This window comes from Taudactylus pleione, unplaced genomic scaffold (genome assembly GCF_031769625.1).
Source record: "Taudactylus pleione unplaced genomic scaffold, aTauple2 ptg000184l, whole genome shotgun sequence".
NCBI lineage: Eukaryota > Metazoa > Chordata > Amphibia > Anura > Myobatrachidae > Taudactylus > Taudactylus pleione.
The window spans coordinates 6,894,416-6,920,207 of record NW_028284586.1 but is presented as its reverse complement, the minus strand read 5'-3'; the positions used below and the strand labels follow the sequence as shown (position 1 = coordinate 6,920,207).

At 44.3% G+C, this 25,792-nt stretch overlaps 1 protein-coding gene across 1 annotated transcript in view; it reads left to right on the top strand.

Annotated features, from left to right (window-relative positions):
* Window positions 1-25,555, top strand: part of LOC148519727 (protein kinase C delta type-like) — a 41,246-nt gene extending 15,691 nt beyond the window's left edge. Inside the window, exon 7 of the mRNA XM_088476206.1 lies at window positions 25,325-25,555. Coding sequence (XP_088332332.1) covers window positions 25,325-25,555 — 231 coding nt within the window. The remainder of the gene's footprint in view (window positions 1-25,324) is intronic.
* The last annotated feature ends 237 nt before the right edge of the window (window positions 25,556-25,792 follow it).

The window sequence follows — 25,792 nt, the reverse complement described above, 5'->3', positions numbered from 1 at the left end:
CTCATAATTATAACTCTCACTTCCTATTAGACACCCATATCTGCCACCACTAAGATTTGGCTCAAAGCTAATTCTTTAGGAAGTCTCATTTGCTCTCTAACTTATCTCAAAATAAAATATCAACCTAATTTAATCAGTTATTGTAAACCCAATAATCTGCCTTGAGTGTAGCAGCATAACAACCCAGCCTATCGCACATGCATAGCATATTTAAGAATTCTATAGTATGCTTTAAGAATGCTATTAAATGCCGTTTAAAACGACAAAGATAACTCAACATACTAAGTAAACAAAAAGAGAATAAAATATTGATATCAGTCATTTACGTCAGTCCCTAGGGGAGGTTACAATTTATGTTCACTATCAAATGAACACACACACACACAAACTCGGGTTATTTTTATGTCAAATACCAACTAACCTACCAGTATGTTTTTGAAGTATTGGAGGAAACCCATGCCAACTCAGGGAGAACATACAAATTCCACACAGATCAGCAATGACTTGGAATTAAATTCATGCCCTTAGTGCTGTGAGACAGTAATGCTATCCACTATGCCATCCACTGTTGCCCACAAATGGTGTAGTGTTTCCTAAAGCATAATGAAGTGTTAATAATAGTAAATAAACAAAATATAAACATGTGCACAAAGGTATATTGAGCATGAACAAGTTAGATAAATTATTTGGAAAGATTCTGGATGTCTCCCCCTTCTTAATAAGGTTAGTAACCAAGCATGACAGAAGTCATATGACTGATTCTACTAATTACATGATGTCAGAGAAGTTTGGAAATATGAATTATGAAAAGTATTGCTTTGATGTACACTGGTTCCTGTATAAAAGATAAAGTACTTGGGAGGGATCACAGCTATTCTTGTCAGTACTCACAGCATCTGGACATACCATTAGCCATAGGTAACATCCTGATCTTATCATGTAGCTGGCTTCCAGGCCTCTCTGCAGAGACAATCCCTGCTGACTTACAGCAGATTTCTAAAGGATCTTCCAGACATATTACTCCCAGTAGTAATGGCTCACAGGGCTGTCTTACAAAACCATATAATTGGGAAGGAATTGGTATGAAATACCGACAGTCGGGACCCTGGCGGTCAGAATCCTGATGCCAGGATCCCCACAGGGTTAACATACCGACACTTGGTGGTCGGTCTGCTAACCCTTCCCCTCTCCCTACCTTAACCCTAACTCTTTTGTGCCCAGCACTAACCTCCCCCCTAGTGCCTGAACTTAACCTCCCCCCTCTCCACACCTTAAACTTAGACCTCCCCCTAGTGCCTAACCCTCCCCCCACCCCACTACTTACCTTCATCATCCCGACAATCGGGATGCCGGCGTCGGGATTCTGTCTGGCATCGGGATTCTGGCACCAGTAATGTAAGCATCGGCATTCTAAGTGTCGGGGTGCCGAACACAAACCATTGGGAGTAGTAAGCATCAGATCATGACAAATGTGTAAAACAGTATTAATGTCACTGCTGTAATTGGTTATGCTTCCACTATAGGTAAAAATATATATGCTAAACAGGAAGAAAAAAAATTGTATTTTCATGCAGCTCTAGTTACACGTAGACATTAGTTATCTTGTGTGTCCAGGAGATTTTCCATCACTTCCCTCATGTGAAATTTGTCTGATTGTCTTGTACCTGCAGCCACTAAAGAAAGGACTTCCACCTCCCCAGATGCTTGAGGAATGAATACAACACACAGGAGTGGGCATCCCTCGGTTCCATTAATTAGAAGCTGCCGTTCAAGATCCAGACTGCTTAAAAACACCCGGCCCCTCCGTCAGCCCGAGTTATATAAGGTGGCATAACATCGCCCGTCATCAGTTGAAAGACCTATATTCTCCAAAGCCCTCAAAGTACTGGAGGCAGAGATTGAGGCTCCCACAGTATCTAATAAAATAAGTTAAGTAAATACTGTATTGTAAAAAAAAAATCTTATTTCCTTAGGCAAAATATTATTAAAACTAGTAATAAATATAAAATAATATATAAAATAAAAATTAGCAATAGTAAAATATTAAAAAATAGTAATTAAAATTTGGATCTAAATTTTCTGTTTAAATGTTTTATGTGCATTTTTATTCTTTGTACCACTAGTTAAACACATTATATTATAAATTAAATTACTTTATATTTACTCTATCAATTTTAATATCTAAAGTAACTTAAAGAATAAATAACATCTAAAGAGTGAGATTGGCTGGCTAGTGAGGGGAGGTGGAGGCCAGACCTTTAAATAACATCAGAGGTGTGAGATTGGCTGGCTAGTCAGGGGAGGTGGAGGCCAGACCCTTAACTAAAATGATTAATTTAGGTTAATTTGTTGTTAATGTTGCATATATATATATATATATATATATATACACACACAATACAAAAGTAAAATACTACATAATAGATAATCAAATTTCTCTACATTTAGACAAAACAAAAATAATAATAAATGTAATAGTATAATTTGTTTTATATTGTGCAAATATCTTTATGCATGCACATTTTATTTAATAAACATGTTAGATTAAATATTAAAGTAGATAAATATTGATAATTTAAATATTGTATAATAATAATTTATATATTGAATAACATCAGAGGAGTGAGATTGGCTGGCTAGTCAGGGGAGGTGGAGGCCAGACCCTTAACTAAAATGCTTAACTTAGGCCAATTTGTTATGTTGTATAAATATGCAAAAGTAAAATACTCTATTGTAAATAATACAATTAATTTTATATTTAGAGAAAATTACGTTAATATGAATAAAAATATTACAGTTTTTATATGAACCTAACCTAAACATATGGTGTACAAATACATTTTATATGGTGTTCAAATAAATTTAAGCATGAACATTAATATTTAATATAACATGTTTATTAAATATTAAAGTCAGGGGAGGTGGAGGCCAGACCCTTAACTAAAATAAATAAATAAATATAACATTTTTATAACAAATATCTTTAGGCATGCACATTTTATTTAATGTACAGGTTAAATTATAAATTAAAATAGTTTACAATATTTACATTATCAATTTTATTATTTATAGCAATTTATAAAATGAATAACATTAGAGGAGTGAGATTGACTGGCTAGTTAGGGGAGGTGGAGATGGAGGCCAGACCCTTAACAAAAATGTTTAATTTAGGCCAATTTGTTATGCTGTATACATATGCAATAGTAAAATACTATATTGTAAATAATAAAATTTTCTACTTCAGGGTCCATAGGGGTCCACAGGGTGACCTTGGGGTATAGCTGGATCCTGGATCCTCGGGCACCACGGAGTTAAAGCTTTTAGCTGCTCCCAGGATGCACTTGGGTCCAACCTCCCCTATACCCCGCCCCCGAGCCACAGGCACCTCAGTTTTAGATGGTGCCCGGCCGGAGTCGGGTCACCCTGCGGGGTGGGCTGCAGGAGCAGCCCCCTAAAGCTTTTAATTTTTTTATTTAACTTAGTTAAATGTATTTATTTTTTACTATTAGTTTTTTTCTCTAGAGCAGCAGCGCTGGGCTGTTTGTACAGACGCCCACGCTGCCGCTCCTTCTCCCTGCTGGCGCCGCGACGCCAGCACTGAACTGGGGATCGCGGCGGGGGAAGCCAGAGTCTGTACTAGCCGGACTCTGGCTTCCCCCGTGACTGCTGCCAGAAGACGCCGGGGAGATCAGGTAAGCCGCGCACCGCTGATTAGCGGCGGTGCGCGGGTTCCTTTTAAATGCAGTCCCATGCCCCCGGTCTAGGGGACAGACCGGGGGCGCTAGCGGTGGCGGCGGGCCTCCCCTCCAGCGGAGGCATACCCCGCCAGACCACTAGACCACCAGGGTTAATATCGCGGCAAGCGGGATGCCGGCAACCCGGGGGTTAATATGCTAGCCAGGGGAGGAAGCCTTCCCTGTCAGCGGCTCCTCCCCTCAGCTCAGCGCGCCTTTCAGCCCGTAGTCTGGTGTCGCTGAGCTGCAGCTACTCGGGCCACTCCTCCTCTGAGGTCTCCAGCGGCCATTTTCTCTGTGGCAGCGTGGATACTCTCAGGGAGCACGCGGACCGGTCCCCCTGTGTACCTCTCCCCTGCAGAAGGACAGTGTACACAGCGCTATAGCCCTCCCAGACACTGAATCTGGGAGGTTGATTGTAGTGGAAAGGTGCAGTGAGTATATCTTCCTGCATGGTATGTGACTTTTGCTAGTGCTGCCTGTCTGTGTCTTTTTTCTACTTACTGTCAGCCTGTACCTATCCCTTTCCTTCTCCTACAAGCCCTACAGGTGTGCGGGGGAAGGGTGTTTCTACTGACCTCACCTATATAGATCACGTATTTGTGAGGTCCGTCACATACAGTTGTGTGCTACACGGTGCCATATTGTGGGCTGTTGTTCAGCACACTGGTGAGTGCGCACGTTTTCTTCCTAAGTCATGTCTGAGGAGGAGATTGAGCACTCCGGGGCTCCGGTATTGTTCTCCTGCAGGCGCTGTTCTGCAGGAGTGGATAGGGAGGATTTGTCACAGGACGGCCTGTGCGGACGGTGCCAGGCGGTCCCTGGTACGTCTAAACCTCCCATTTCGCAGGAGCCACCATGGGCGATGTTTTCCCAGGTGCTGGTGTCCATCGCGGACCATCTGTCGGTCCCGACTGCCGCCCCTACTAGGGCGTTGCCCCAGCCTGCCATCCCCCATTCCCCGGGTGTCCCACAATTATTGCAGACTCCCCCGGGGTCTCAGGCTGTTGGTCCCTATGCGGGGTATGCATAGGGGTATACCCCCTATGCGGGGTATGTATGTATATTCAGTCCACCCCTGTGGCACAGCCGGCTGTGGTGCCGTTTCAGGCTCCTGTGACAGCTCCTCCACCCTGGGTGGATGCGCTTTCCCACACTGTCCAAGATTTGGCGGCAGCATCTTCGGCTTTTCAGTCGATGTTGCGCAGTGACGTGCCCTCCAGGGCGTCTAAACGCTCAGTCATGGCACAGGCTGCGCATCTTTCGGATTCTGAGGGGTTCTCGGATGATGGTGAGGTACAGGATGACTCAGCCTCAGATGCCTCAGTCCAGGAGGTAGACACTAAGTCTTCCATCAATGTGCAGGCTCTGGTTAAGGCGGTGCGGGCTATTCTTCTGATTGAGGATGAGGCACCCGCTCCCAAGTCAAGGTATCCTAGTTTTAAAAAGGCTAAGGTTACTTCTACAGCGTTCCCCTTGTCTGATCAGTTGACTGATCACATGGCGGTGGCCTGGCAGACGCCCAGTAAGCGTTTCCTGCCACAGAAACGCTTGGCGTCCAATTATCCATTCCCGGAAGCGCATTGTAAGAAATGGGAAACTCCGCCTGCAGTCGATTCCCATGTAACACGCCTCATCAGGAGTGCTACTTTGCCATTGCCGTCTATATCCTCGCTGAAGGATCCTACGGACAGGAAGGTGGAGACTTGTCTAAAGTCTATTTATTCTCTCTCAGGGGCTGTAGCCTGGCCGTCCATGGCCATCTCCTGGGTGGCCAAGGCCATTGAGGGGTGGGCCAACGCCTTGGAGGACACGTTTACGGATGAATCTCCGGACGTCCAGAGGGCGTTGTTAGGACAGATGAGAGATGCCGCCTCCTACATTGGAGAAGCATCTTTGGATGCTAGCCTGTTGACCTCTAGGGTTTCGGCGGCAGCAGTGTCTGCTCGTAGATCCTTGTGGTTGCGGTCTTGGAGAGCAGACGCGGATTCAAAGAAAGGCTTGGAGGCCTTACCTTTTAATGGGGAATTACTATTTGGTCCGGACCTGGACAAAATAGTAGATACCCTGGCAAAATCCAGGTCAGCCTTCCTCCCTTCAGCTACTACACCTGCTAAGGTCCAGAGCTCGGCGTTTCGTTCCTTTCGGGTTCAGGGCAAGGCAAAGGGTCAGTCCTTCCCGAGGCAGTCCGCACCCAAGACCGCCTCAAAGCCAAAGAAGCAAGCCTGGAGTGCTAGGCGCCCTTCTTCCAAGCCAGAAGATAAGCCTTCTGCGTGATGGGACGGGCCTCCCTCTGGGGGACCCCAGAGTGAGGCCGACTTCTTCAATTCGCCCAGTGCTGGCACAATACCACCACGGATGCCTGGGTGCGAGAAGTGGTCTCCCAGGGGTACGCCCTGTCTTTTCGGCACAGGCCGCCTTGCCAGTTTTTTTGCACAAGTCCTTCTCAGGACAAAACCAAGGCCTTGCAGGTTCAGGAAGCCATAGAGGCCTTGCTGACGGCGGGGGTCATTATACCCGTACCACAGTCTCAACGTGGGATGGGGTATTACTCTACGCTGTTTCTGGTGCAGAAACCCAATGGCTCTCATCGCCCCATCCTCAATTTGAAGTCCCTGAACAGGTTTCTCAGGGTTCCCAAATTCAGGATGGAAACTTTGCGTTCCATCATACTGGCGATGGAACCGGGGGATTATATGGTCTCCCTGGATATCCAGGACGCCTACCTCCATGTGCCTATAGCAACATCGCACCAACGTTTTCTGCGGTTTGCTATTCTCCACAACCACTACCAATTCAGGGCTCTACCCTTTGGTCTCTCCACGGCACCAAGGGTATTTACCAAGGTGATGGCGGTCATGGCGGCTCACCTTCGGAGCCAGGGGATACGGTTGCTACCGTATCTAGACGACCTCCTCTTGCTGGCAAGCTCCCCGGAGGTACTGATCCAGCATCTCCACCTGACGGTCGCTTGTCTACAGGCGCATGGCTGGTTGATCAACTGGAAGAAATCCTCCCTCATCCCATCACAACGGATGGTTCATTTGGGGGCCCTGCTGGACTCTCGTCAGCAACGGATTTTTTTGACTCCAGAGAAGGTCTCCTCCTTACAGCTGCGGATTCACAGTTGTCTGAGCAGTGGCAGAGTGTCGGTGCACTCAGCGATGAGAGTTTTGGGGTCCATGGTGTCGGCATTCGACATGGTGGAATTTGCCCAGTTCCATTCCAGGCCCCTGCAGGGGCTGATTCTTTCAGAATGGAACGGATTGCCACACAGGATCCGCTCTCAGATGCTGGTGTTGTCCTCGGAGGTGCGTCTGTCCCTAGCCTGGTGGCTGCAGACAGCGCATCTCCTGGAGGGGCGCCCCTTTTGGATCCCGGAATGGGTTCTGCTCACGACAGATGCCAGTCTCCGGGGTTGGGGGGCGGTGACAGGCTCCTTGTCACTTCAGGGTCGTTGGTCGGCGGAGGAAGCGATTCTTCCCATCAACATCCTGGAACTGCGGGCAGTATACAGAGCCCTGCAGTTGTCCGGCACCGCTCTTCACGGAAGGGCCGTTCAGGTGCAGTCAGACAACGCCACCACGGTGGCGTACATCAATCACCAGGGAGGGACTCGCAGTCGAGCTGCGATGTCGGAGGTGTCCCGCGTCCTGGCTTGGGCGGAGCACTATCTTCCAGCTCTCTCTGCAGTTTTCATCCCAGGAGTCCTCAATTGGGAGGCAGACTTCCTCAGCCGTTACGATGTGCATCCCGGGGAATGGTCGCTTCATCCAGAGGTATTCCAACTACTCGTGGACAAGTGGGGGCTGCCAGAACTGGACCTGATGGCGTCCCGTTACAATCACAAGCTGCCTGTGTACGGGTCAAGGACAAGGGACGCAGGCGCAAGTCTGATAGACGCGCTGTCGGTGAAATGGCTGTTTCAACTGGCTTACTTGTTCCCTCCGATATCTCTGCTGCCTCGGGTCCTGCGCAAGTTCAAACGGGACGGAGGCACACTGATCCTGGTGGCCCCAGCATGGCTCAGAAGGCCGTGGTACTCCGATCTGCAGAGCCTGTCCATCGACGCTCCGTACCTCCTACCTCAACGGCGGGACCTGTTGTCTCAGGGGCCCTGTCTTCACTCGGATCTGAGTCGACTATCTTTGACGGCGTGGCTCTTGAGACAGCCGTCCTGAGGTTTCGGGGCTTTTCTAGCTCCGTTATTACCACCATGCTGAGGGCGCGCAAGCCTGCTTCCGCGAGGATCTATCACAGAGTGTGGCACACTTACTTTCAGTGGTGCGAGGCCAGAAACTATGATCCCCAGGTGTTCCGAGTTTCGCGTATTCTGGCTTTCCTTCAGTCCGGTTTGGATTTAGGATTACATCTTTCTTCACTGAAGGTACACGTGTCTGGTCTTTCGGTGTGGTTCCAGCGCAGGATCGCTGCTATGCCGGACGTACACACCTTTTTCCAGGGTGTTTTGAGAATCCAGCCTCCCTTTGTGCCACCTGTGGCCCCGTGGGATTTGGCGGTGGTTCTTAGGGCCTTACAGGGTCCTCCTTTTGAGCCCTTGGAGTCAGTGGAGCTCAAGTGGCTAACTTTTAAAACTGTTTTCCTCTTGGCAATTGCTTCTGCCAGGAGGGTTTCAGATTTGGGGGCGCTTTCTTGTCGTCCCCCTTTTCTGATTTTTCATCAGGACAGAGCGGTGCTTCGCACTCGTCCTGATTTCCTGCCTAAGGTGGTTTCCAGGTTCCACATTAATCAGGAAATTGTTGTACCAGCCTTTCAGTCACCTGATCTTTCGGCTGGGGAGACTTCCTTAGACGTTGTAAGGGCACTCCAGGTTTATGTGGACCGGACTAGTTCTGTGAGGAAGTCGGATTCTTTGTTTATCCTCTTTGGTTTTCACAAGAGGGGTTGGCCTGCCAACAAACAGACTCTAGCCCGTTGGCTTCGTTCTGTTATTATTGAGGCTTATATGCAGGAGGGTTTACCTGTTCCAGCCTCGGTTAAGGCTCATTCCACTCGGTCCGTGGGCCCTTCTTGGGCTGCTAGCCGTGGCGCCTCTGCTGTTCAGCTCTGTAAGGTGGCCACCTGGTCTTCCATTCAGACCTTTTTGAGGTTCTATGCGTTTGACACCTTTGCCTCTCAGGATGCATCCTTTGGGCGCCGGGTTCTCCTATCAGCACAGGAGCGTCCCCGCCCTTAGTTGGACTGCTTTGGGACATCCCCAAGGTCACCCTGTGGACCCCTATGGACCCTGAAGTAGAAAACAAGAGATATGGTAAGAACTTACCTTTGTTATCTCTGTTTCTACGAAGTCCATAGGGTCCACAGGGCACCCGCCCTGACGCACCTGGCTTCATATGGGCTCTGTGACTGGTCACCGGTTTTCCGTCTCCCATTTCTGTGAGTATGGTTCTTGTGTGTTCCAGTCTTCCTTCTCTCTGTTTCGTCTCCTCCTCCGGCCTGGGCTGCTTACCAACTGAGGTGCCTGTGGCTCGGGGGCGGGGTATAGGGGAGGTTGGACCCAAGTGCATCCTGGGAGCAGCTAAAAGCTTTAACTCCGTGGTGCCCGAGGATCCAGGATCCAGCTATACCCCAAGGTCACCCTGTGGACCCTATGGACTTCGTAGAAACAGAGATAACAAAGGTAAGTTCTTACCATATCTCTTGTTATTTCTATATTTATAAAAAATTTACTTAATATTAATGTAATAATGAATAAAACAAGTATAATATTTACATGTTGTGCAAATATTTTTAGGCATGCACATTGTATTTAATAAACATGTTAGATTATTAAACTAGTTTAAAAATTAACATTAATTATGTATACATTGTATAATTATATATTGAGAAACCTTAGAGGAGTGAGATTGGCTGACTAATCAGGGGAGGTGGAGGCCAGACCCTTAACTAAAATTAAAATTTAGGCCAATTTGTTAATTTGTATAAATATGCGATTGTAAAATATTATATTGTAAATAATCAAATTATTTCTATATTTAGAGAAAAGAAACCTAATAATAAATATATTTTGTATGTTGTGCAAATATCTTTACACATGCACACTTAATTTAATCAATGTTAGATTCAAATTTTAAAATAGTTTAAATATTTAAATTGATAATGTAAATATTGTATAGTAATTTATATAATGAATAACATCAGAGGAGTGAGATTGGCTGGCTAGTCAGGGGAGGTGGAGGCCAGACCCTTAACTAAAATGGTTACTTTAGGTCAATTTGTAAATAGAAATTAAAATTTGCATCAAAATTTTCTGTTTACATTTTTTGATGAGGAATTTTTATTCTTTGTAGCATTAGTTAATTAAACAAGTTACATTGTAAAATAAATTACTTTAGATACTAACATTTATATGGTAAATATTATATAGTTAACTAAAGAATAAATAACATCTAAGAAGTGAGATTGGCTGGCTAGTAAGGGGAGGTGGAGGCCAGATCTTTAAATCAGAGGTGTGAGATTGGCTAGCTAATCAGGGGAGGTGGAGGCCAGACACTTCACTAAAATGGTTAATTTTGGTCAATTTGTAAATAGCAATTTAGTTAACTAAAGAATAAATAACAGCTAAGGAGTGAGATTGGCTCGCTAGTCAGGGGAGGTGGAGGCCAGACCTTTAACTAAAATGGTTAATTTAGGTCAATTTGTTGTTAATGTTGCATACCTGTACATTAGTAAAATACTACATAGTAAATAATCTAATTTTTCTACATTTAGAAAAAAACAATTTTAATACATGTAATAGTATAATTTTTTTATGTTGTGCAAATATCTATAGGCATGCACATTTTATTTAATAAACATGTTAGATTAAATATTAAAGTAGATAAAAATTGATAATTGAAATATTGTATAATAATTTATATATTCAATAAAATCAGAGGGTTGAGATTGGCTGGCTAATAAGGGGAGGTGGAGGCCAGAACCTTAACTAAAATGTTTAATTTAGACCAATTTGTTGTTAATGTAGCGCATGTATATATATATACACATACAATCATAAAATACTATATTGTAAATATTCCCATTTTTCTATATTCAGACAAAATAAATAAAATTAATAGTATCATTTACATTTTTATATGTTGTGCAAATATCTTTAGGCATGCACATTTTATTTAATGTACAGGTTAGATTATAAATGAAAATAGTTTAAATAATAAAATTGATAATGTAAATATTGTATAGTAATTTGGAATTTAATTTTCTTTAGGGCGTATGGCAAGGGGGGGACACGGATAGCCCATTCTTTTTTTTTGTTAATATTTGAACAGAGTGGTACACAGTTCTGAACAAAAACTTTTTATTAACTTTTTCTCTGTAATTCTTTTTATTTTTGTTCAAATGTATTGTTTATTCTATTATGTGTTGGTTATTGGATGATTACTTTTTTTAAGCCAAGATGACCACATTATACGAAATTCCAAATGATTCACTATGACCATTTCATACTGAATAATGATAGTTATTTGTATTTTGCCTTGAGAGGTCCAGATGTTATTTCTACAAATACGTATAATTTATTATACCTAACCAACTCTGTATGGCCATGTTCAACTATGAATGTATTTTTGATGTTCAGTGCTTTGAATGACAATAAAAACTTTTCTTGAAAAAAAAAATATATTGTATAGTAATTTATATAAAGAATAACATCAGAGGAGTGAGATTGGCTGGCTAGTTAGGGGAGGTGGAGGCCAGACCCTTAACTAAAATGTTTAATTTAGGCCATTTGTTGTTAATGGTATGCAGACGGGAAGCCGGCGGACATAAAACCGACGGCCAGCTTCCCGAAGCTGGGAGACCGGCATCCCGATCGAAGTGATGCCGGGCGCCACTGCGGACAGCCATTAGGTTTAGGGCTCCCTGGGGGACTTAGGGTTAGGCACCCCCCAGGAGGTTAGGGTTAGGCTAGGGGGAGGGAGGGGTTAGGCACCCCGTGGGGACTTAGGGTTAGGCACCCCCCCCGGGGAAATTAGGTTTAGGTGGCGGGGAAGGGGGGGTTAGGTTTAGGCACTTAGAGGGGGGATTAGGGTTAGGCACTGGGGGTAAAGTTAGTGTTAGGCACCCTTAAGGAGGGTTAGGGTTTGGGGGGCAGGTTAGGTTAGTAAATACTTACCTGGGGACGATCAGGATTTTCACCCATGTCGGGCATCCGCTGTCGGGATTTGAACCGTCAGGATTAATACCGATTCCGTTGTTAATATTGTATAAATTTGTAATAGTATAGTACTATGGGCCATTTTCAATTAGACGCAAAAAGCCGTTTTTCGCGGGTGACGTGATTTCGCCAGGCGGAAACTTTTCACCATATTCAATTGCAAAGACTTTTTGCGTATGCTAAAGTCAATGCAATGTAATAGGCAGACAAGTTTCGCCTATGAATAGCAGGTGGAAAAAAGTGCAGAATTGCGGTTTTGGGGTGCAAAGGTGTGGAAACCACTCTGCACCCTTGGGACAGCCCCCCAAAGGATAACTGCGTCAAAAACCCCTAAAAAAAACAAGTGAGGAACACCCCAAAAAATTAGTTTAAAAATGAGGGTGAAAAAGTACAAAGTGGGGGTACATACATAAAAAGTAGCAAAATAGACTTTTGGGTGGCCTACAAATATGTGGGAGGTATTTTTTAGATTGCAGGTGGTTGCTGAAGGTGCGTTTTTGGCGGCACTTAAAACTTTACTGTAGTGATTTTAAACCATGCTTGCACCAGTTTTCAAGTACTCCAAATTTGACTACTACTTATTTTCACCAAAAAAAAACTGCTTAATGCTATTCTACACCACTAATGCAAAGACACTATATAGAGGCAATTGAAAGCACTTAAGTACCTCAAATAGCTTCAGGGGGTCTAATCAGGGATATCTATACTGATACCCAATGTTAGTGCATCTTTTGGGGGGTGTCAGGCTGATTTCCCCATCTCTGACAGCACTTTCGCCTGTTTGAGAATCGCCGGGACGAGTTTTCGCGTCCTTTGGAATTGAATATGGCGAATAGCAGCCAAAACACGTGATGTAGGCGCAAACTAGATTCAGCCAACAGCAGCGAAATTATTGCGGCTAATTGAATATGGCCCTATATTTAAAATGATCACATTATTTCTATATTTAGAGATAATAAACTTAATAAATAAGTTATATAAATTTCTATATGTTGTGCAATTTTTATCGTTACTACAAAAGACAAACATTTTTAATGAACATATTAGATTAAATATTATAATAGACTAAATATTAAAATTGACCATTTAAATATTGTAAAGTAATTTATATAATGAATAATAGCAGAGGAATGAGACTGGCTGACTAGTCAGGGGAAATGGTAGCCGGAACTTTAATGAAAATGTTTAATTTAGACCAATGTGTTGTTTGATTATTTTGGATAAATATACATTAGTAAAACAATACTGTGACAGCTGGCTGGCTCTCTTACATAGGAAAGCACATAGGAAACTCCTATACAAGGAGCTACATTACATTCACACCAAATGGAGATGCAATAAAATTCATGGTACATCCTCCTATATATAATTAAACATAGTTCACCAGGCTGAGACAGATTATTTATCTTCCCCAAGGCTAGGGGTTCTCAAACTTTCATGAATCACGGCGCCCTATGGTATCAACATTTCTTTTACAGCACCCCTAGGCCAAAAGGTTCTGGTTTAGAAATTCAGCAAAAATGATTACATTAAGTAAATTGTGCTGATTTGCCACCCTTAGGTTATGTTTTCCCACATATTTATGATTGGCAGCTATCCGCTCTGGTTTTCCCTGTCACACTGACCATGAATAATTTAATTTAGTACCCCACGGCACCCAGTTTGGGAACCATTGTCCTAGGCAGTAAACTGGTTTGTGCATCCCCTCAGATCTGTCAATGCCAAAAATGACTTTCTCATGGAATTCCCTGGTACCTTCCCGCAATACACATTACATACTCTCTACATTTACATATTCACCATTATGACACATATAGCGCCTGAATCAGAGTTGTACACTTTTTGCACAGCAGCTGCATCTTTGGACGCAGCTGTTGTGCTAAAATATACTAATGCCGCAGTAGGTGTCTTGTGTAAATAGGTGCCTCCTGCCAGCATCCGTGATCTGCTGCTGTGTTCCTTTTCCTCATCACCTAATCAAGACACATTGACACTCACTCACCTGCAACCCCAGTGGCCCCACTCATCAAGAGTTGTTTAAAATTCTCTTCTTAACTCTACAACACGTAACTCTGTTGATCCTGCAGTGCTGGGCACTGCTTGCAGATACTGATGTTTATGCCAGTTCATTGTGCTTACCGGTAGTCCAGCTCTGTCACATGAGGGTGTCAGAGAACTACAGTATGTGCTATGTCATGGTAGGAGGAGCCCAGCACATAACAGAGATGCTGGAGCAGTGCAGCACATGACCTTGACTGGTTTATGCATAATGCTGTGCACTGTAAAATATAGCTACCTGCAGAACTGGATCAGGTGCACGTGGTTCCCCATTCACAAGCAGAATAGCGTGAAGTGGATCAGACTTTATCATTGTGCCTGCAAGTTGGACTGCAGGGCATTACCCTTAAATTGTTACTGTTCCGCCAGATGCTGACATATTGCAAACTGTACTGCTCTTCTGCTACCTGGTCTTGCAGTTTACATTATCTGTAAGTTCTGAAATGTTGGCTCTGTTGCTGCTTGGGCAAATTTTGAATGTTAGAGTCTTATTGTTAAAAGGCATAGAAGCGATTCACCTCCTGTCAAGCTGAGCAAAAAGTGTACACTAGGGGGCAGACTCGCCTTCGCAATTATCTTCCCATTACCAGTGGCAGATTCTGTTCACACCTCATACGCTGCGAGTAGAATCTGCCTCTTAAAGTTACAATGTGAAAGTCAATGGTTAAAAAGGCCCCAGTGGCTATCATGCCTAATTCAATCTGCCACTAGGTCTCCCTCATCCAACTAGCCCAGACATTAAATCAAAAGCAATCAGGTTGAATAAATATACCTCCTTCCCTACAAGAGATTCTTAGCATTAAATTAACAGCATTCACATCTAATAAATGGGATACGTTCAGTATCCCAAAACAGGAGATTCCGGCGCTAAGAATCCTGGTGCCGGCATCCCGAAGTAGCGGGGTTGGGAGTAGGTTTAGGCACTAGGGGGAAGTCTAGGGTTAGGTACTACGGGGGTGTGTTAGGCACTTGGGGGGGGGAGGATTCAGTTTAGGGTGCGAGGAGGTTAGGTTGAGGCACTGAGGGGGGGAGAGGTTAGGTTTATGCACCGAAGATGGAGGGTTAGGGTAGGGAGAGGGGGATGGTTAGGATGCCTACCAACTGGTGTTGGTATCCTAACCCTGTCGGGATGACGACGTCAGGATTTGACCACCGGGATCCAGAGTGTCGGCAACCTATACCCATCCCTTTATAAACACACTTATTTCCCTACTACTGGACTAATTTCAAATGTATAACCCGGCATGTAATAGTGATCCCATATTCCATCAATAGCCCCTACAATACGTTAATGGCATCACCAACACTTTATGACATTAATAATACACTTTTTTTTTCACAAAGAGCCTCTTGAAACCTTTAATATTCCCTGAAGCCTGACATAACATAAATAACCTCATCAGTGTCCATATAAAAGTAACATATAGACTGTAGAAACAAGTTGACTTTTAAAGTGTTTGGAGAACACAGGAACTGATACTGCGTTTAGAATGTAACTGTATTTTTATTTGCAATATTCGATGCATCAATAAGTAATAAGACTGTATAGTTTTCTCCCATTTTCTTCACCATATAGCACAGGATTATGCTGAAGAGAGGCACAATGAAATTTGGAAGATTACAATAATAATATATATTTAAACTAGGGGTGAGCAGGTTCGGATTTCTGAAATCCGAACCCCCCCGAGCCCCCCCGATCCGAGGCCGATCCGAGTCAAGCTCGACTTTTCCCGCCTTACTCGGATCTGAAATCGAGGCAAAACGTCATCATCCCATCTTCCGGGTCTCGCGGGTTTTGGATTCTATATAAGGTACCCGCGTCGGCGCCATTTTTTCACTCGGCTGTGGACAGTGAAGAGGGAGGGTTGGAGTTAGGGCTGGCTGGGCTGTGTAGTGTAGTGTAGTATAGTGCAGTGTAGTGTTGTGCTGCGCTGTGCTGCTGTTGTCCCTAGGGGCTGTGTCCACTCCTCCAAAGTCCATAGGGGCTGGCTGTGTTGTGCTGTGCTGCTGTTGTCCATAGGGGCTGTGTCCACTCCTCCAAAGTCCATAGGGGCTGGCTGTGTTGTGCTGTGCTGCTGTTGTCCATAGGGGCTGTGTCCACTCCTCCAAAGTCCATAGGGGCTGGCTGGGCTGTGTTGTGCAGTCAGTTGTCCATAGGGGCTGTGTCCACTCCAAAGTCCTGTGCAGTGTCCCAGTCCTAAAGGGGTGCTGTAGTGTTGTCCAGGGGGTGCTCTGTCTATCAGGGGTGCTCCCCCCAAGTGCAAAAACAAAATATATTTTTTCTGTGTGTGAATTGTGTGCGCAGTAGCCGCACGTGCATCAACAAAGTAGCGCCAAGCGTGCGTCTGTCTGTCATAAGTAAAGGGCCGGCTGGCTCGTCTGTTAAAGGGTGGTGTAACCCCCAAAGTGCACTCCAAACAAAATAAAAAAATATTTTCTGTGTTTGTGAATTGTGTGCGCAGTAGCTGCACGTGCATCAACAAAGTAGCGCCAAGCGTGCGTCTGTCTGTCATAAGTAAAGGGCCAGCTGGCTCGTCTGTTAAAGGGTGGTGTAACCCCCAAAGTGCAATCCAAACAAAATAAAAAAATATTTTCTGTGTTTGTGAATTGTGTGCACTGTGGCTGCACGTGCATCAACAAAGGAGCAGCGCCAAGCGTGCGCCTGTGTTCCATAAGTAAAGGGCTGGCTGGCTTGTCCGTTAAAGGGTGCTGTAACCCCCAAAGTGCACTCCAAAAAAAATAAAAAATATATATTTATTTGTGTTTGTGAATTGTGTGCACAGTAGCCGCACGTGCATCAACAAAGTAGCGCCAAGCGTGCGCCTGTGTCATAAGTAAAGGGCCAGCTGGCTTGACCGTTAAAGGATGCTGTAACCCCCAAAGTGCACTCCAAACAAAATAAAAAAATATTTTCTGTGTTTGTGAATTGTGTGCGCAGTAGCTGCACGTGCATCAACAAAGTAGCGCCAAGCGTGCGTCTGTCTGTCATAAGTAAAGGGCCAGCTGGCTCGTCTGTTAAAGGGTGGTGTAACCCCCAAAGTGCACTCCAAACAAAATAAAAAAATATTTTCTGTGTTTGTGAATTGTGTGCACTGTGGCTGCACGTGCATCAACAAAGGAGCAGCGCCAAGCGTGCGCCTGTGTCCCATAAGTCTGTTAAAGGGTGGTGTAACCCCCAAAGTGCACTCCACAAAAAATAAACATTTCTTTTTTTTCTGTGTTTGTGTGCGAAATATATGTGCAGTAGCCGCATGTGCATCAACACAGCAGCAGCACCAAGCATGCGCCTGTGTCATAAGTCCAGGGCCGGTTTGGACATCTGGTCCGGACTGAAGGACGTGCCAACAATTTCTGACATGTCTACTGTCACTGCATATGATACTGTCACCACTGAATGGTGGAGGAATTATTTTCTGTGTTTGTGAATTGTGTGCACTGTGGCTGCACGTGCATCAACAAAGGAGCAGCGCCAAGCGTGCGCCTGTGTCATAAGTAAAGGGCCGGCTGGCTTGTCCGTTAAAGGGTGCTGTAACCCCCAAAGTGCGCTCCACAAAAAATAAAAAATTCTTTTTTTTCTGTCTTTGTGAATTGTGTGGGCTGTAGCCGCACCTGCATCCTCAAAGCAGCAGCGACAAGCATGCGTCTGTCTGTTAAAGGGTGGTGTAACCTCCAAAGTGCGCTCCACAAAAAATAAAAAATTCTTTTTTTTCTATCTTTGTGAAATGTGTGGGCTATAGCCGCACCTGCATCCTCAAAGCAGCAGCGATAAGCGTGCGTCTGTCTGTTAAAGGGTGGTGTAACCCCCAAAGTGCACTCCAACCAAAATAAAATAATCTTTTTTTCTGTGTTTGTGTGTGAAATGTATGCGCAGTAGCCGCACCTGCATCCTCAAAACAGCAGCGACAAGCGTGCGTCTGTCTGTTAAAGGGTGGTGTAACCCTCAAAGTGCGCTCCAGAAAAAATAAAAAATTCTTTTTTTTTCTGTCTTTGTGAATTGTGTGGGCTATAGCCGCACCTGCATCCTCAAAGCAGCAGCGACAAGCGTGCGTCTGTCTGTTAAAGGGTGGTGTAACCCTCAAAGTGTGCTCCAGAAAAAATAAAAAATTCTTTTTTTTTCTGTCTTTGTGAATTGTGTGGGCTGTAGCCGCACCTGCATCCTCAAAGTAGCAGCGACAAGCGTGCATCTGTCTGTTAAAGGATTACATTGGTGACAGCATCCAAGTAGGCATGTCAGACAGTCCGTACCTGTACAGGAAAAAGAAGCAATTTGGAGGTCCCTGTACAAACTGGCTCTATTTTAGCTGAGTTGCCCCACCTCCAGTGTGTACACCGAAAGAGTGTTTAGTGCAGCCGGGAACCTTGTCAGCGAAAGGCGTAGGAGGTTGTTTCCACAAAATATGGAGAACATGATGTTCATAAAAATGAATTATCAACTCTTCCAGGGAGACCAGCCTCCAGAACATATAGAGGGACCTGTGGTGGTGGATTCCAGCGGGGACGAATTAATACTCTGTGAGGATGAGGATGTACACAACACTGAAGAGGGTGAGGAATCGGTGAATGAGGAGGATGAGGATGACATCTTGCCTCCGTAGAGCCAGTTTGTGCAGGGACAGATTAATTGCCAGCTTGTTTTGTGGGGGCCCAAACGAACCAATCATTTCAGCCACAGTCGTGTGGCAGACCCTGGCGTGGAATGATTGGTTTGTTAAAGTGTGCATGTCCTGTTTATACAACATAAGGGTGGGTGGGAGGGCCCAAGGACAATTCCATCTTGCACCTCTTTTTTTTCTTTGCATTATGTACTGTTTGGTGCCTAGTTTTTCAAACTGCCATCCTGTCTGCCACTGCAGAGTCACTCCTAGATGGGCCACGAGTTTGTGCCGCCCACTCGTGTCGCTTAGCATAGTCATCCAGCTACCTCGGTGCAACCTTTTGGACATAAAAACACTATTTTGAGGTGTGAGGTGTTCAGAATAGAATGGAAATGAGTGGAAATGAAGGTTATTGAGGTTAATAATAGCATAGGAGCAGAAAAACCAACACATTCTGTGCTTTTAGCTGTTTTTATGCTTTTGTTCAAAAAAATACAGATCCAAAACACAAAACCCAGAACCCAAAACACGGAAGGGTGGTTTTGGCAAAACCAATCCAGATCCAAAAACCGAAGAAAGATCCAAAACCAAAACATAAAACACGAAAAGTGGCCGGTGCACACCCCTAATTTAAACATCTGTTTGGATATTAAAGATTTAGGCCCGTATTCAATTTGGAGCGAAAGGTCCGTTTCGGCGATACTTTTTCGCCGATGACGTCATTTTCACCGATTTCATTCATCCCCGTATTCAATTTCAGTGTCTTTTCACCGGCGCGATAACGCAATGCAATGTAATAGGCAAAAAAGTTTCGCCTATGAATACCCGGCGGAAAAAAGTGCAGATTTGGAGTTTTGGGGTGCAAAATTGCGGCAACACCACAAACCCTTTAAACTCCCCCCTTGACGCTACTTGTGTCAAAAACGCAAAAAAAAACCACAAGAGAGACCCCAAAAAAGCACTTTGAAAAATGGGTGAAAAAAAATCAAAGTGGGGATACAAAATCCAAAACTAGCGAAATAGCCTTTGGGGGGGTCTGGAAGTATGGGGGAGGTGTATTTTTGATTGCAGGTGTTTGCTGAAGGTGCGTTTTTAGCGCTATTTAATACTTTACTTTAGCAACTTATGCTTACACCCATTTTCATGTACCCCAAATTTGATGGGAATACTTATTTTCCCCCAAAAAAGTTGCAAAATGCTATTCTTCACCACTTGCTGGAAGGAGCAAAATAGCGCCTATTGAGTCCATTTAAAAACCCCAAATACCTTCAGCAGGGCTATTCGGGGGTACCCATAGTGATTCCCCATGTCAGAGCATCTTTTGGGGGGTGTCAGGCTGATTTCCCCTAAACTGACAGAACTTTTCGCAGATTTCAGTTTCGCCGAGTCCAAATTGAATGCGAGGATAAGCGGGGACAAGCGCGATACTTTTTCGCACCCAAAACCCGCGATGACGGCGAATAGTCCGGCAATGGACCTTGCGCTCCAAATTGAATACCAGCATGGAAGCATGCTATATAGGGTAGGATTCTGACATTTAGATTTGAGCTAGTACACGCCCCTCCCAAATCTAAGGGATTTATTTACAAAGAATAGAGTTGTAAAACCCAGTGCTTATCATGTTTATGCCCAACATTTAAAAGGTCAATGATTTTATTAGCAAAACACTGCTAGTAGAATCATTGCCCTTTTAAATTTCAAGCATAAACATAAACAGAAGTGCCAGGTTTTACAATCCGATGCTTTGTAACTAACTGCCCGGTTCCGCAGTGCATGCAAATGTTACGTGATCACATGCTGGCGCTGTAAGCCTCTGCCTGATTGACAAGCAGAGGCGTTTAATGCGGGAACAGCCTGCATTCCCCGAGTGGCAAGCCCAGGATCTGTGTCTACAGATGTTGATTCCTGGCCTCACATGTTGGCCAGCCTGCATAAGCTGAGGCTTACTCAGTTGACCGGCGCCATCCAACATCACGACCGATGGTTGCGATGTTAAACCCAGGCTGAGACCTCGGTCGTAGCGCTAGAATCGCAGATGCAGCTGGGGGTGTCAGACGCCTCTTGCTGCATTTGCATTTTAGCAAGTGCGGAATTGCAAAGCTGCTTGTGTTTTCTGCTGAATTACCCCCTAAACCCCTAAATCTCTTTGCATATGGTTTGCTAAGGTGCAAAGTTTTACTACTTTGTTCCCAACTCTTAATCAGCCCCACAATGAGTATTATAACAGGAGTGTGACTAGACGGCTAGTCAGGACTGGATCATGCCAGGACTTTATTAAAATGTTTTATTCACACCTATACTTTGTCTTTTAACTATTTTGTATAAATAAACTATAGTAAAATAATGTGTGAGTCAGCTGATGTCTCTGTTATAGAAAATTAAACATGGGAAACTAAACTGTTGTACATCTACAAGAAGTAACATCACTTTCACACCAAGAGGAGATGTGATCATTTCCAGGGTCTGTCCTCTTCTGTATCATTACATACAGTAACCCTCATCATGTACGTGACCTGCACCACAGCAGGCAGAGCCAGATTAGCGGGAGATGTACTATCGTGGCACTTATCATGCCGCTATAGCTATTCCTGCTTCGCAGGAAGTAGTAACGCCGAGATGTATTAACATCTTGGTCACGGGAGTTTGAATAGGGAGAGAGGGATAACAAATAGGGAAGGGATACAGACACAATCACTCAGACAACATAGGCCCAGACCCCATAAACACTGGTGAACAAGATCATCAACCATAAAGATTAATCAAACATAGACCAAGGAATTATGAAAGACACATTTGTTAGATTTGGGTGTAGGGCTCAGAACCAGCAGTGACACAACTACAACCCCAAACATGCACAAAAGATAACTAGAAGCATTAGAGAAGTATGTAGGGGAGGGCAGGGACAAGGACACAATGCCAAAAGCAGTATATACACCCACTCTGATGTCTGCGAGCAGCACCATACTGTCACAGAACCAGGTCACTCACTGAGGGTTCTCTGATTACTCCCATTCACGGCCTCAACAAATATATTTGTCAGGAAGGTGTACCTTAGGAAGCATCTCATGAACAATAAAAGGGTCCTCCAAACAACAGGACATCTATATATATATATATATTAGGGATGTGCAGGCTCGGATAGGTTCGAGTTTGCACGCCGAGTTCGGATTTTTCCCTCCAGAAAACGGAACTCAGAAAGAGGCAAAACGTCATCATGCATGGACAAACATCATCATTCCTGGACTTTTTATGTTATTGTGATCTTGAGGACGGGACTCTGCGCAGTCCCGAAACGTCGATCAATTATTTATATAAAGAAATCTTTTGCAAAATCCTGGAGTGACCTGCGTGGGTTTGTGCTTGATACTAAGTACTCTTCCAACTGTTTCTATCTATATATATATATATATATATATATATATATATATATCAAAAAACAAAAATATGAGGGCGCAAATTACAGCAATATTCCAATCATTGAAAAATATTTAACACAGTCAAAGGAATATCCAATGTAGTCTCTTAAAAGAGAAATTTTCAATTAAAGGTAGTCCACTTTTCCTCTTTATAGCACTGGACCAATTTGACGTAGCTCCAATTGGGCTTTTTCTAAAAAAGAGACCCACTCACCAAGAAAGACACCCAAGACAAATTGGCCCAATGGCCTACTGTTAGATTTTTCAAAACAATATTTTTTATTAAAAACTGTCTAATAGACATATGTATAAAAATGTTTTATTATATAAAGTTCTTACACAATTTCTTCAATACAGAAGGTGGAATGGAACCTGGAATTCAATACAGAAGGTGGAATGGAATACCTTAGGGTATTATTTTGAAAATGACAATGACCCAAAGCATACTGCAAAAGCAACTAAATAGTTTTTAAGGCTAAAACGTGGAATGTTATGCAATGGCCAAGACAATCCCCTGACCTGAATCCGAATTGAGCATGCATTTCACTTGATGAAGACAAAACTGAAGGGAAAATGCCCCAAGAACAAGCAGGAACTGAAGACATTTGCAGTAGAGGCCTGGCAGAGCACCACTAGGGATGAAACCCAGCGTCTGGTGATGTCTATGCGTTCCATACTTCAGGCTGTAATTGCCTGCAAAGGATTTGCAACAAAGTATTAAAAAGTGAAAGTTAGATTTAGGATTGTTTAGTTTGTCCCATTACTTTTGGCCCCTTAAAAAGTGGGAGGCACATATAGAAACCGTTGCAATTCCTACACCGTTCACCTCATTTGGATGTAATTACCCTCAAATTAAATCTGAAAGTTTGCAGTTAAAGCACATCTTGTTTGTTTGATTTCAAAGCCATTGTGGTGGTGAACAGAGGCCAAAATATGAAAATTCTGTCAATGTCCCAATATTTATGCACCTGACTGTATATGTGATACAGTCCCTTAGTATGCATTTGCCGTTACCCTGAAAGTCATAAAAAAATATGCGTGTGGTGTCATGCTTACACAGAGATTCTTACCTGTCAGAATAAATTGTGACTTCCTCTATATGCTACTCCGAGATGTGCGTCCTTCATACTTCAGCGGCAATACGCACCCAGCCTCTCCTGATCCGAAGTTTGAGCTTCAATCTATATATGAGCCCCACCGAAAGGCAGGCAAATAGGCCTGAACCCCATAATAAGTGGTCTGGGCATTAGGCCCAGACCACTACCAGAGTCCACCGTTTGGCAGGCACCTAGGCCTGAGCCGCAGGTAAGACCCTGGGCGTTAGGCCCAGGGCCCTGAGCCCATTAGCTGCAGCGCTAACAGAGAGGCGGATGAGAGGTGTGAGCAGTGGTGGAGAGCTGTACGGCTTCCACCCATGAGGTAGTGGTTTCCCCAGTCACCGAGAAGAGGAGCTGGCCAGCTCTGGATAGGTAGCAGACATTTAAAGGGACAGCACCGTGTTTTGCTCTTGTATATTTAGTCTGTGTTTGGTGTTCCGTGCAGGGCAAAAGTTTAGTTGTTGTTATATCTGTCGCACTACACACACTGTAGGTTGAGGGTGATGCCGTTTTAGTATGTGTAGTTGCTTGACATAGGTTTAGGCCCTGCACGGCCGTGTTGTGTATCTCCTTACAGGGACCTGTAGGCGAGTGAGCGGACGAAGAGCAAGAGTGGACACGGTGAGGAATATCTGTGTGTACTGTCTCTCCCTGTTTGTTTGTCACTATCTATCTCTCCTTCCTTCTGGGCGGACGGTGAACCTTGCAACCCGGTGCAAGGACGGATCTTCACCTGGTGCGTGAGTACCGATAGGTGAAAATTCGGGATCTGAGGCCAAAAGTGCCAATGATGATCTTCACTTAAAACCTGAATTTATCCCCCGGTTCGGTAGGGCGCGTCGGTCGACGTGAGGAAGGACGGTACTCACCTCGTCTCCTTCCCCCTAGGTCATCGTGTCCGTGTTCTATTTGGAGGTTCCAGGACCGTCTGCTCAACACACGGCCTGAAGGTGAGAGGGTGCGACGCAAAGTAAGTAACAGACGTACACCTGCACGGCAGCAGGCATTGCACCGCACCCACCCCTCACATCACCACAAAATGTCTGCCAGTAGCTGGGCTTTTTTTACACTGGGCTTTGACCTGCATTGTGACATCACAATGCATGCAGGCAGCAGCTGGATATGGATGTAGCTTAGATCAGCTATAGGACCTACAGTACCTGCCACATTTATATAACAAGACGAGATTTAAGAAATTAGGAAATATTTCGTTTTGATCTTTTTCTTTTTTCTTTGAATTTGCACTTCTTTGAAGACATTACTCATTTGCTATAATATATTTAGATTTAGTTATTTTTTATAGTATAATATATATTTATTTACTGTAATATTCTCCCCCTTTCTTTCTAACATTCTACCCCCAGCTTATCTAAAAACATAACCTTGTGTATGGCAGAGTGTGACAAGGTCACTAGTATAGTGCAGGAAGGTCGCTATATTTCTCCCAGATTCCTAACCTATGTGTTCTAAAAACCCCAGGACAATGTCTGTGCTGGTAACAGCTTTGTGGGCTTTTTGACAAAACTGGAAAAGGGTTCCTGGGGTTTATGAATGGAGAGAGAGGACGTTCTCCATTCATTAGGCCCAGTCTGGGTTTTGGGGCTTTTTGCCTCACATGAGGATAATTAGGGCTTGCAGCTGTGTATGTGTGTTTTAAGACTGATCATTTGGGAGACACACTACCTGTTGAAATGAGAGTCTATGGTTCTTCCCTTTCGCAGGGTGCCCGTTTTTGGAAGCTTAACCCATTCTGGCTGGACCTGATGGGTGCCGGCTCTGAGTTGGAGGCTCCTTGGGTGTTCTATTTTGAAGATAATGCAGGTACTGAGGTTTCTCTCCTTTGGGATTCCTTTAAGGCTTTGTTAAGGGTCACCTTTATTAAGCGTATTGCTAACATTAAATTATGTCATAAGCAACGGGAAACAATTCTGGAAACTGCTTATAGGGCTATGCTGAGCCCCAGTACCTCTTGTCCAGAGTGATCTCAGACAGGGAGGTTATGCTTCGTGCCCAGCGGGAGTGGTCGGATCACCTGTTTGATGAATACAAGCGCAAACTGTTATTTTTGCATCATAGGCAATATTCACAGGCTGATGTTGGGGGGAGTTATTTAACCTTTTGGGCAAAAGAGGATGGTGCTTCCAGAATGGTATCTTGTATCCTTGATTCTTCTGGAACGTTGCATGCCTCTGCTCCTTATATACCAGATGTATTTTTGCAATATTACTCCTCTCTTTATGCTACTAAGGTATCTCCCTCCCAGCATTGTGCCTATTTAGAGGAAATCCATCTGCCCCTTCTTGAGACTGAGGCAGTGGATTTGTTGGATGCTCCTTTTACAGAGGAGGAATTGGAGGTTGCTATCTCCTCCTTTCCACACTGTAAAGCTCCAGGAGTTGATGGTGTCCTGAGAGAGGTGTATCAGAAATGTAAAAACTTGTTTATCCCGCATCTCATTGAGACTTTTGATGCTTTTTGAATGCTGGTTGTCTCCTGCCATCCATGTCGGAGGCCTTGGTTGTAGTACTCCCAAAGCCTGGGAAGGACCCCCTCCATCCAGACTCTTATAGACCTATTTCCCTTCTTACCATTGACATTAAAATATTGGCTAAACTGTTGGCTATTCGTCTTAATTCTACTATAACTTCTATTATACACCCTGACCAGACCGGCTTCATGCCTGGTAAATCCACTACTCAAAATCTTAGGCGTCTGT